Source organism: Tripterygium wilfordii, chromosome 2, assembly GCF_013401445.1.
Source record: "Tripterygium wilfordii isolate XIE 37 chromosome 2, ASM1340144v1, whole genome shotgun sequence".
Taxonomy (NCBI): Eukaryota; Viridiplantae; Streptophyta; class Magnoliopsida; order Celastrales; family Celastraceae; genus Tripterygium; species Tripterygium wilfordii.
In genome coordinates, this window is record NC_052233.1 from 10,065,076 (window position 1) to 10,078,032 (window position 12,957).

General features: G+C 36.2%; 2 protein-coding genes across 2 annotated transcripts; both read left to right on the forward strand.

Annotated features, from left to right (window-relative positions):
* The first annotated feature begins 3,961 nt into the window (after positions 1–3,961).
* Positions 3,962–5,702, forward strand: LOC120006943 (probable cinnamyl alcohol dehydrogenase 9). Its single transcript, XM_038857072.1, has 5 exons — positions 3,962–4,123; positions 4,219–4,332; positions 4,419–4,929; positions 5,017–5,170; positions 5,274–5,702. The coding sequence occupies exons 1-5, from the start codon at positions 4,026–4,028 to the stop codon at positions 5,477–5,479; spliced, it is 1,083 nt and encodes a 360-aa protein (XP_038713000.1). The 5' UTR covers positions 3,962–4,025; the 3' UTR covers positions 5,480–5,702.
* A 5,028-nt stretch (positions 5,703–10,730) lies between these two features.
* LOC120006964 (probable cinnamyl alcohol dehydrogenase 9) lies at positions 10,731–12,658 on the forward strand. The gene is made up of 5 exons (XM_038857092.1): positions 10,731–10,889; positions 11,213–11,326; positions 11,413–11,923; positions 12,024–12,177; positions 12,296–12,658. Exons 1-5 carry the CDS (start codon positions 10,801–10,803, stop codon positions 12,499–12,501), a joined length of 1,074 nt encoding a protein of 357 aa, XP_038713020.1. The 5' UTR covers positions 10,731–10,800; the 3' UTR covers positions 12,502–12,658.
* Positions 12,659–12,957: the final 299 nt, after the last annotated feature.

Sequence of the window (12,957 nt, forward strand, 5' to 3'; positions counted from 1 at the left end):
TGTTATATTTTCCTTTCCTCTCCCAAGACAATTTGATGGCCTCAATCTAAAGAGAGGCAATTTGAACCAAACTCATTTAAAATACAGATGAAACTCATTTAAAATAGAAGTCCAATTGTCCGATGCACGTTTTAAACACAATTCACTCATAAATTTTTTAGCACATTAAATTAAGCTCGTCTTCGTTTTGTCTACTTTTAACTAAAAATTAAGTAATTTTGCACTTCAAATGGGCTGGCCCAATCAAATACACAGGCATGTACAAAAAAAAAGCCCTTAATTCACAAGTCGGTTCACCTAACCACAAAAAAGGGAAGGATTTTCCAACCCAAACCATCCCCAAAAAAAAAGGTGACATGACTTTTCCTCCCATTAGCTTGAATTCTACTTTCTCCATCTTCCTTTTGTTATACTTTTCAATTGGGTTTGAAAAACAGAGCACAGGATAAACTAGAAGTTTGTGGTGATCCAATTTAATTTAATATAATTATATTTGGTTTTGACATTCCTCAAACTTAAAAATTCTCCCGTGTCTTATCCTCCTTTTCAGTATTTGATCCCAGTATCCCACTCGAGTGACTTCTCTCTCTTCATCATCCAAACAATACCCAGCTTTTGGGTCAATCATCTAAGGCACAAACCTCTGTTTTGCTTCCTCAATTCTATGCTCTCCACCCATGTATCCTTCTCTCAACTCATTCAATCCCTCAAAATCAATCCAACCCATTACCCCAAAAATCATTCTTTCTCCATCTCTAGTAATCCCTCTTGGCATTACATAATGGGTTTTTGTAGAACACCTCAAAGTTTGTTGCTTTGGGTCACTGCCATGGCTCACTGAGGCACCAATGTGTTCGACGTAAAGCCTAAGTCAGAGTAGATAGACTGGTTTCTTAATTTTGTTAAGAAAAATAACACAATGGATGAGAATAAGAAGCAACACCACAAACTTTTTAGCGTGGAAAACCCTCAAAGAGATAAAAATCATGGGACCGTAAACCACTTAAGACTTTCACTATATAAATGGGATTACAAATTTCACCCTTAAGTGGATCACTCACACAATACAATAATTGTATAACTTCAATTCATGGATATACCTCACAAATTGGTTCACTCTCTTTTTCCCTCAAAGACTGACTACTTTGAGGCTAGCTCTCGTTTTTCTCACACACTATTCCTATCTCTCACAGCTTCTTAAATACTCTGCTAACTCTTCTCAATTTACAGAGTTCTTGCCAATTGCTTGCATTGAATGAATGCATGCATATCCTTCGACCGTCCAATGTCCATGTCTTGGCTTTCTCAAACAAAGATTTCTACAAGCCTTATATCTGCATGAGACAAGACTTGCGCATGCCAACATTTAATAGCCATGCATGCTTACCATAAGACAATCTTATCTCTTTACCATTTGATTTCCAATTTCCTTACCACACGTCATTTCTTCTTCTCATTTAATGTAGCAAACCAAGTTTGATTGAGCTTGCCGACATACTATTTTGGCATCAATCCAAATTGGGAATTAATGTCAACAAATTTCACCTTGAAAATTATGCAGAGAGTAGTTGGTGGGTGCTGTACATTTGCTGGTAATGTTAATTTTTGGGAGATCTAAGATTGACAAGTCTTTTTGTCCAAGATGAGCCTAATGACACTGTCTGTCTATGTTCCTCCTCTATACTCAAGGAGAAAGAAAGACTGCCTTTTTTTTTTTTTATTCTTTTTATGGTGTGCAAGAAGACATCTTGTATTTGTAATGGAAAAAAGTTTATACTAATTGACATCAAGTTTAAGCGTAGAAAATCTTTCTTCATTTTTCTTTGCCACTATTAGTTCATTATTTTGAAGGTAAATTAAAGTATAAACTAAGCATGCAGTATATGTACATATTACATATACCTACCACACACTGCACTGCATGATTTTTAGTTTTTATGTATTTGTATTTTGTGTAATATTGATTTGATAGTCATGTAGGTAGGGATGACAAAAAAAAAACGGATTCCGAGTCGGATAACAAAATATTTACATATTCGGATCATGGATTTCAGACATATTTAAATAACCAAACAACTTTATGTGTTTAAATTCGGACCCGATTTTAAAATGGATAAAAATTTGGTGTTTAAAATAAGATTTTGAACACATAACTCATGTTCAAACTTGATTTAATCTGAATCCGACAAATTCGATCATCTGAACAAAAACAGAATTTTGTCACGCCTACATGTAATGGTGGACCAATCTTTCACATTAACAACTAGGTCCTCCCATTTTCTCCACTTGTTGATAAAAAACTAAAAAAAGTTCGCATAATTTGTTGGATTATGTTGGCATTTTCACCGAAAGCCAACAATAATAATCATGCTAATCATTAATCAAAACCTAAACCGTTCACTTATTTAGGATTTATTGATTTTAGGAATTAGGACATCACCAATAAAACAGAGAGAGGACACTTTCCAGTTTCCTCCAGCTGGACCGGACTCTGGAGACGTACATCACCTCATCTCTATTCACATTCGTGGAATAAAGAAGGGTACGGGAAAAGAGAGTTCCATTTCAAAGTCCTTTTTATGTCGACGATCGGTGTACTGTGTACAGGTGAGTGGTGATATATATATGGACGAAAAATCGTTGGCCCGAAATACTTGAGGATATATCGAAAGACCCAACAAAAGCCCCAGTTAGATTGTCCCAAATATCCTGCCAGAGATGTATCTGGCCCAAGTCCAAGCAAAGCTCAAAGCCCACTGTTGCAAGGAGCACAAGAATAGGCATCAGGGCCTGTGATGCCAAGTTTCTGATTGGGTCAGCCCAACGAAGAAGCCCGTCCGTACGGTCAATACGTGTTGACCATGTGATTTGGAACACTATAAATGGAGGAGGACCCCTCCTCATTTATTCTCTCACCTACCTGGTATATCTCTCTCCCTCTCTCTAAAGCCATTAACTTCTCTCACTTAAATATCTCCCACCATTGACTAGCTTGACCGTCGGACACCACATCGGTGTCCAAGTTTCACCGTCGACCCTACTTTTGATCGTGTAGGATTGTCATAGACATTATCTGATGATTATAAATTGATTGCAGATTTTAAAAAATCTGCAATATAAACCTGTGAAATGGCGTTGGAGAAGGGGAGAGTTATGTGTAAACGGGAGCTAGAGCTTTCCATGTATGCTACTTGATCTTTTTTTTTTTTTTTTGATCAAATTATGCTACTTGATCTTGATTCATTAATTTTCCTTTAACTGACTTGAATCAGATTTAGAAAGTTGGATTACGAGTTTGTGTACTGAATGTATAATTAGAAAGACAACGAATTAGGACAGTAATCGATCGATTTTTTGACATGAATTTCATCCAACTAATAGTCGGTTATTTTGACCATCGATTGATTAGAGCAATAATTTTTATTGAAAATAAAGATCAATCGGTTCGATTTTCAATCAGACCGGTTGTCGCGATTTTTTTGACAGTCTTACAAGGCATGCATAATGGTTAGAGGGGTATTTATATTTTAAATTTTTTTAATACAATAAAAAAAAAGACTTAAAAGGAATATAAAAGAAAACATTTAATGCCTGTTTGGTGTGATTATAAGTGTTAGGTTATTATAAGTCTAATCATTTGAATAAAGACGTAGAGTTAGAGAATTGCTTTTCTCCAAACTTAGACACTTGATTCATGGAAGGAAGGGGACAATCAACTTGACATAATTGTTTATAATTTTTAATCCACTTTACTGACTCAGAAATGATTCATGAAAGGGGACGATAATCTCGAGGAAATTTGTTTTTATCCAGTAGCTGACTCGTCCATGATTCATCCATGATTCATCAAAGTTGAAACTAACCCATCAAAACAGATAGAACCTGAAATTATAACAGAGAAACGTGACGGTGTCTGATTCAATTACAGCTGGATTTGTGTGTATATAAGGCAGGCACCCTCCCTTCCCTGAAACACACACAAACAGAGTGAGTGAGAGAAGAAAAAACACAAGAGAGAAACAACAATGGAGAAATCACCAGAAACAGAGCACCCACAAAAGGCTTTTGGGTATGCTGCCACAGATGGCTCTGGAATCCTCAAACCCTTCCATTTTTCTCGGAGGTTTGGTTTTCTATCTCGATCTCTCATGATGTTTGGGGAAAATCCTTTTCATTGTTAAAATTGTTGTTTAATTACTTGGATTATTATGGCTGCAGGGAAAATAGAGACGAGGATGTAACCATCAAAGTCCTTTTCTGTGGAATTTGTCACTCGGACTTGCATCATTCCAGGAATGAATGGGGTTTTGCCAATTATCCTATGGTTCCAGGGTGGGTATTATCGATTATGCTTTTCTCCATCTCAGTATTAATCTGCATTGGGATCTGATTAATCTAATGTTGGAATTCATTTGCAGGCATGAAATGGTTGGAGTTGTGGCCAGTATTGGAAAGGGTGTGAAGAAATTCAAGGTGGGGGAGAGGGTTGGGGTCGGAGTCATGGTGGGTTCATGCAAGTCTTGCAATCTCTGCAAGCAGAACTCGGACAACTACTGTCCTGATATAGTATTTACTTATAACTCTATCGACTTTGATGGGACTAAAACATACGGTGGCTATTCTGATATAATTGTCGTGGATGAAAACTTTGTGCTTCGCATCCCTGAGGGCTTGCCGTCTGATGCTGCCGCCCCGCTGCTATGCGCGGGGGCGGCAACATACAGCCCAATGAAATTTTATGGAATGAACGAGCCAGGAAAGCACTTGGGGGTTGCAGGACTCGGTGGACTTGGTCATGTTGCTGTGAGAATTGCCAAGGCATTTGGTTTGAAAGTCACTGTTATTAGCAACAACAAACTTCAGAAGAGTGAAGCATTTAGGCTTGGGGCTGATTCCTTCATTGATAACACTGACCAAGAACAGTTGAAGGTACACATACGATCGGTCAAATTCAATTCAATTATATATGTTAGAATTAAAATCTTATAATTTTGTGTTGGTATTTTTGATTTGCAGGAAGCCGTGGGTACGATGGATTACATCCTTTCGACAATTTCTGCAGTTTATTCCCTGACTCCACTCCTTGATATGCTGAAGGTGAATGGAAAGCTAGTAACTCTGGGGTTGCCTGTGAAGCCTCTACAACTGTCTATCTTCGACATAGTTTTGGGTAAGAAACATATATAAAATCTTCTTAAATCCCGTCCCCTGCATTTGTTTTTTTCTCTGTACAGCATGCATTACACTTACATAATAACAATGTCATGTAACAGGGAGAAAGTTTATCGGAGGAAGTAACATAGGAAGTACCGAGGACACCCAGGAGATGCTAAATTTTTGCGCAAAGCACAATATCACTGCAGATATTGAACTAGTCAAGATGCAAGACGTGAACAAAGCCATGGATAGGCTTGCCAGAGCTGATGTCAAGTACCGGTTTGTGATCGATGTGGCTAACTCTTTGTCACAGGAGATCTGATCTGCTTACAAGTCTAGCTTTGATGGGATTTGCTGCTGTCTTTTAGTTTAATTAGAGCAATTGCAATAGTAGTATTTTAAGGGGCGTATATGGTATTTGTTGTCCCAGTTAATGGGCAGGAAAAAAAAAGGGCTCCGATGATGTCTTATGTTGTATTTATTTGGCTTTATATGTATACAAGTGGGCTCCATTTTAATCACTATTTTGCAATTGATGCCAAAAATATGTTAAGCAATACAAACTTGTACATCATTGTACGACATGTCATTTTCCTTCCATCCCACCGAAACCAAAAAATATCTTCCAAGACAATTTGACGGCCTCAAGGCGCTTAATACCCTTGCACTATTATGATTGCTCTTTGAATCAAAACTCATTTAAAAATTAAAATAGATGTCCAATTGTTCAATCCATGTTTTAAACATAATTCACACCTAAATTAAATTAAGCCCGTCTTCATTTTGTCCTACTTTAATTAAAAATCAAGTAATTTTTGCACTTCAAATGGGCTGGCCCAATCAGATACACAGGCATGTACAAATAATAAACCCAATACGCCTTGCACACAAAAAAAGAGAAGAAAAAGAAAACCATCCTACTTGTTTGCACGATCTCTTGTCGCTATTCCTTGTACGCAAAACCCATCTCTCTGTCTATTATGTGATGAAAAAAAGGCAGAGCATCTGCAGCCTTCAAAAGGTTAGAGCAAAACAGAGACAGAGACTCAAACAACTAGTACATGTGATGTGGGGGGGGAGGGTCAGTACAGTTTGTAGATACACGAAGTCAATTCTGTTGTGTATATGGGTTGGAGGGGGTGGGAGGGGGGAGTAAAAGTGTAAAACAACAGTTGTAAATTCCCTCACATTGTGATTGTAATTATAGTACTCTGTCCTTAATTCACAAGTCGGTCACCTACCTGGCTACCCACAAAAAAAGCAAGATTTTCCCCCAAACCATCACCAAACAAAGATGACATGGCTTTTCCTACCTTTTGCTTTAATTCTAGTTTCTCCATCTTCCTTTTTTTTTCCCCTTTCTTTTTTGGGTTTGATTAATTCTTAATTCAGTTGTGTTATGAAAAACAGAGCACAGAATAAACTAAAAATATCAAGTGATTCAATTTTTAATTCAGTTTTTTTTTTCTCATACATTGCTAATAGAACCATCTGATTTCTCTTTGACAGTCATTCCTCTCTCTCTTTCTCTCATGCAAACACAATAAACCTCTGTTTTGCCTCCTTCATTCTCTGTTCTCCCATGTTTCCTTCTCTCAACTCATTCAATCCCTCAAAAGCAAACCAACCCATTACGCCCAAATTCATTATTTCTCCATCTCTAGTAGTCCCTCTTGGTATTGCATAATGGGTTTTTGTAGAACACCTCAAAGCTTGTTGCTTTGGGTGTTTTTATTTCTTATTTTCATTGCTGGTCACTGCCATGACTCAAGAGGCACCAAGGTGTTCGACGTAAAGCCTAAGTCAGAGTACAGAGGCCACTTCTTGGGGTTCTTGCCAAGCCATTTCCCAATACCAACCTCAGGTCCTTCAAGGAAACACAATCAGATTGGGTTACCAAGTTTGAGATTACCATAAAAACTTGTCCCACTAAAGTTGACACCTTTTTTTTTTTTTTTTTTTGTTTTATTGGTGTTGGTTTCTTAATTTCACCTTCGAAAATTATGCAGAGAATAGTTGGTGGGTGCTGTGCATTTTGGTGGTAATGCTAATTTTTGGGAGATCTAAGATTGACAAAAGTTTTTGTCCAGATGAGCCTGTAATGACACAATGTTTATGTCCCTCTTCAATAATCATGGATAAAGACTGGCTTTTTTTAAAAAAAAATATATATTTTTATGCTGTGCAAGAAGACATCATGTATTTGTATAGGAAAATATGGAAGCCCGGGACCTGCTGTAATTTTACAGCAGGTCCCACGGTAATACCTGTTTTTAACATTAAAAATTTTTATTTTTATTTTTAAAAATTATAAATATGTAGTGTTCATCGCAACGAATACAACGATATATTTTTTGTTAGAAACAAAAATCAAATTCAACATGAAAAAGACACGATAATTCTAGACCATCGGATATAAACTCAAAACATTTGATGTTTTTGATGACGATGCATTTGATTTTTGTTTTAAACAAAAAATATACCGTTGGATTCGTTATGAAAAATACTATATATTTATGATTTTTAAAAATAAAAATAAAATTTTTTACTACCCATAAATGGTATTACAGCGGGACTTGTTGTAATAAAATTACAGCAGGTCCCGAGCACCCGGAAAATATTAATGCTAATTGACATCAAATTTATGCGTATAAAAGCTTTCTCTCTGCTAGTTGCTACTATTAGTTTGTTCTTTCTTCTTTAGGTATACTTTATTAAGTAAGCCCTACATATGTGTTTTTAATCAATGATTATTTTTAGTGTCGCATATATTTGTGGTTCTTTTGAAAGTCATATTTTGGGTATGTAACATTCCCCTGAAGAAATATATAGAATGTTTTTGACAAACCGGCGAAGAGTGTGGTATAGTTGGGCATCAGTTATTTTAATCGGAATGGGAGGGGCTCCTATTCCAACTTTAATTATCTCTCAAAAATTATGTTAAATCATGATTTTTTTTGAAAATGACATATTAGAGTTTAGGAATTAGAAATTAGTATTTAATATTTAGAGTTTAAGATTTAGGATTTAGAGATTAATTTTTAGGGTTTAGAATTTTTATTTCCAAAAATCTACTACATCATAACATTATGAACAACAAAATACTTAATCATACATTTTAATTTATGATTTAACATAAATTTTGGGGGAGAATTGGAGCCTCCCAATCCCATTTTATATCAAACAAAACCTGATTACAATAAATATAAGGTTGATTTAATATGAAAAATGCTTAATCACTATTTGTTTGGCTTAGTTAAATATATTATTGATGGCTAAACCAACTTTTATACCCTTGAAGTTGCACGCGTTTCTCTTTTCTGTCCTTAAAGTTTAAGATTTGCCTCAAATGTTCTTGAAGTTTAAAAAAGCAAGTCATTTGTGTCTCGATTTTCCTATTCCGACGAGTGAGGGTCGGATTTTGCATATGTGACAACCGGAATGACAGGGTGGCATATCCACTTATAACTCATGATTTTAAAATAAATGCCACATAATTATTTAAACCCCAACTCATCAAATACCCAATTTGGTAAAATCAAGGAAAATCCCTTCTTCTTCTGCGATATGGTCTTCTAGTTCTTGGGCCACGGCTTCCACTCGACAAAAGTTGGTTTAGCTGGACTGAAATTGCTAATCTTAAAATTAATTGAAAGATATTGTGCCAGAAATGGATGAATCCTGGACTGCAAGATCAAGATCTGTTTACAAGGGTAGGGTTTGATTCATGTGGCTCTGGGTCGTGGTTCTTGAAAGTGGCGGTGGCCGTCATCATCGCTTGGCCCGTGAGAAAGTCGTCGTCGAGAACCAAATTTGTGAGGAAGAGAGAAGATGGAACCTAAAATGACTTAAACCAAGCTCTACGTTTCTTGTCCATGGCTGTTCTCAAATGGGTCTTCTCTAATTTTCTGATTATTGTTGTTCTGCAAATAAAATGGTCTCTTAAAGCATATAGATTAAATGAATTTACTGTGGTAATCATGAGAAAATAACGAAAATGGGTAGAAGTTCTTTACAAAAGTGGCACTCCGATGATGCTGCCGCCATCAACCATGTTAGCTGGTGGGTTGAAAGAAGAATAGGTCTGGTTTTATCAATTTAGGGTTTTTAGGCTAATTAGTGTATTTTTATTAGTAATAAAATGACTTGGAAATTCTTTTAATCAAAAAATCCACGTGGATAAGTCAGCTGACACTCCAATTGCCAAATAAGCAATTTCCGCCGCTCACTCGTCGGAACAAGAAAATCGAGACACACATGACTAGTTTTTTGAAATTTTAAAGATATTTGAGGTAAATTTTAAATTTTAAGGATATAAACGGAAAACGCATATAATTTTTAAGGATATAAAACTTGGTTTAGCCTTATTATTGATTGTAGATTGATGAAACATTTTGCCGTAAATGTACTTATACCGTACATAGAGGCATCAATAAGATGGAGACAATATTGAAAGTGATAAATCTCTCCTTTATTTATCTTAGAAGCTTTATTCTTCTCTCTTTTTCCTATTCATCCAAGGGAATACCACTGCAATGCGGCTAAAGTTAGAAAAGTCCAAAGATGTCTAGATGATAGAACAAAAAATTTAAAAAATATGTAATATTTTTAATAAGGAAATATGTAATTTTTTTTTTATTGAAAACAACTGATCAATCGATTCTCAGGGTTCTTTTTTGAACATCCTACATTGCATAATGGTTGGAAGAGTATTTAACGTTTTTTTTAAAATTTTTTTTTTGGGGGATTGAGCCCCTCATGATGGTAGATCCGTCAGTGGGTTTAATTATATATTAATGTGCATGTTTGGTGAAACGATATCTAAAACAATGTTGTTAGTGGTCTCACTTTGTGACACCTCTCCACCAAACACATGTATTAAGTTGATAGTAACGTCTTAATAATGCTGGCTAAGAGCTTCAAAAAATATAATCTCTCACTCAAAAATTATTTTGAAGCGATTTAACAATTTTGATCCCTTTGGGTTAATATCCCTTACATTCTTTTCCATTTCGCAATCGTTCCTCCGTTGTAAGTTTTAACATATCAACCGTGGATTTTCATATCATTAATAAAAAAATTCAAATCAAATGCCCCAATCAATAACGGAAATATTATAATATTATAAATGTCAAGGTTATTAAAAAGATTTCCATTCCATTTCAATTCAATTTTTTTTTTAAAATTTTGTGGAGATATTTTAGGAGGGAGAGAATTGTTTTTGTGGAGATATTTCAGGGGAAGAGAAATTGTTTTTATCCAAACCTACTACCCACCAACTTGATTCCTGAAAGGAAACGTACGATAATCACGAGGAGAGAGATTTGGTTTTATGAATTTATTTATTTTTAATCCGCTTTTCTGACTCAGGAATGATTCATGAACGGAGACCTATTATCTCTACGAGATTTGTTTTTATCCACTGGCTGACTGGTTGATGATTCATCATAAGCTTAGACTGACCAATCAAAACACAAATATTTGGGGAGAGAAACGTGATTGTGGGGTGTGATTCAATTACAGCTAGATTTTATTTATGTGTATATACCTATAATTGTAGCTATATATAGACCATCCTCCCTTCAGCAAACACACGAACCAAAACACACAAACACAGACAGAGAGAGAGAGAGAGAGATAGCAATGGTGAAATCATCAGAAACACAAAAGGCTTTTGGGTATGCTGCCACAGATGGCTCTGGAATCCTCAAACCCTTCCATTTTACCCGAAGGTTTTGATCTCTTTCTTCTTATCTGAACATGTTTTCTTCTTTATTTGTATGGTTTAATACTTTAATGTCTCTGTAATTCCGTACTATGTGTGGTATCTTTGGTTGGGCAAAGTAGAAGGTACATTGGAACAATTTTTTTATACGCATAAAAACGGTAGAGAGAAAAACAAGAAACACAGATCTGCTGCAAATCTCTTAAACAAAAGAAGAAACACAGATCTGCTTTGCCCTGCTGCAGAGCATCCATCGTTGAAACACATGACCTCAGTTCTGACTGTCCGAGGTTTATGCAAAATCTTACTTACTGGGATTATGGCATGCAGGGAAAATGGAGATGAGGATGTCACCATCAAAATCCTTTTCTGTGGAATTTGTCACTCGGACTTGCATCATTCCAGGAATGAATGGGGATTTGCCAATTATCCTATGGTTCCAGGGTGGGTATTATCAATCATGCTTTTCTCCATCTCAATATTAATCTGCATTGGGATCTAATTAATCTAATGTTGGAATTAATTTGCAGGCATGAGATGATTGGGGTTGTGGCGAGTGTTGGGAAAGATGTGAAGAAATTCAAGGCGGGGGAGAGGGTTGGAGTCGGAGTCATGGTGGGCTCATGCAAGACTTGCCATCTTTGCCAGCAGAACTCGGACAATTACTGTCCTGATATAGTATTTACTTATAACTCTATCGACTTCGATGGGACTAAAACATACGGTGGTTATTCTGATATAATCGTTGTCAATGAACACTTTGTGCTTCGCATCCCTGAGAACCTGCCGTCTGATGCTGCTGCCCCGCTGCTATGCGCGGGGGCGGCGACATACAGCCCGATGAAATTTTATGGAATGAACGAGCCAGGAAAGCACTTGGGGGTTGCAGGACTTGGCGGACTTGGTCATGTCGCTGTGAAAATTGCCAAGGCATTTGGGTTGAAAGTTACTGTTATTAGCAACAACAAAGATCAGAAGAGTGAAGCATTTAGGCTTGGGGCTGATTCCTTCATTGATAATACTGACCAAGACCAGTTGAAGGTATACATACATACCATAAATTCAATTCAATTCAATTATATATATATTTCCAGCAAAAATATATGTAAGAATTCAATTAAAATCTTATTTTGATTTGCAGGAAGCCGTGGGTACGATGGATTACATCCTTTCGACAATTTCTGCAGTTTATTCCCTGACTCCACTTCTTGATATGCTGAAGGTGAATGGAAAGCTGGTAACTCTGGGGTTGCCAGTAAAGCCTCTGCAACTGTCCATCTTCGACATAGTTTTGGGTAAGAAACATATATAAAACCTTCTTAAATCCCCTCCCCCTGCATTTGTTTGTTTCTTTGAAATTACTCTTACATTATATATAATCACAATGTAATGTAATGTAATGATTGTCTATAGGGAGAAAGTTTATCGGAGGAAGTAACATAGGAAGTACCGAGGATACCCAGGAGATGCTAGATTTTTGCGCAAAACACAATATCACTGCAGATATTGAACTAGTCAAGATGCAAGACGTGAACAAAGCCATGGATAGGCTTGCCAAAGCTGATGTCAAGTACCGGTTTGTGATCGATGTGGCTAACTCTTTGTCACAGGAGATCTGATCTGCTTATTACAAGTCTTTTCTTTGATGGGATTTGCGGCTTTCTTTCATTTCATCTATTATAGAGATAGGGAATAATAAAAGTTGTAGTATTTCAATTCAAGTCTTTGATGAAGAAGTTATTTCTGTTTGTTTAATTAATCTGAGACTGCTTTTTTTATAATTTTGTTTTGTTAAGCTTATTTTCATTGTCAACCAAAATAATAATATTGCTGAACCCCACAATAACCTCAATGATGTTAGTCCCAACCGAACCCTCAAAATGTAAGAAAGAAATTAAGCTCCACAGCAAGCTTGTCTATCTTGAAACTGGGAATTATTAGTCAAAAGTAGTTGATCCATTCACAATCATATGATTCATCAACGAACAAGTTGCGGAGACATGCAAGGATATGAAAGTAAAAACCAGTTGAAACAGATCAATTAAGCAAACAAAGGTCAATATATATAAGACATA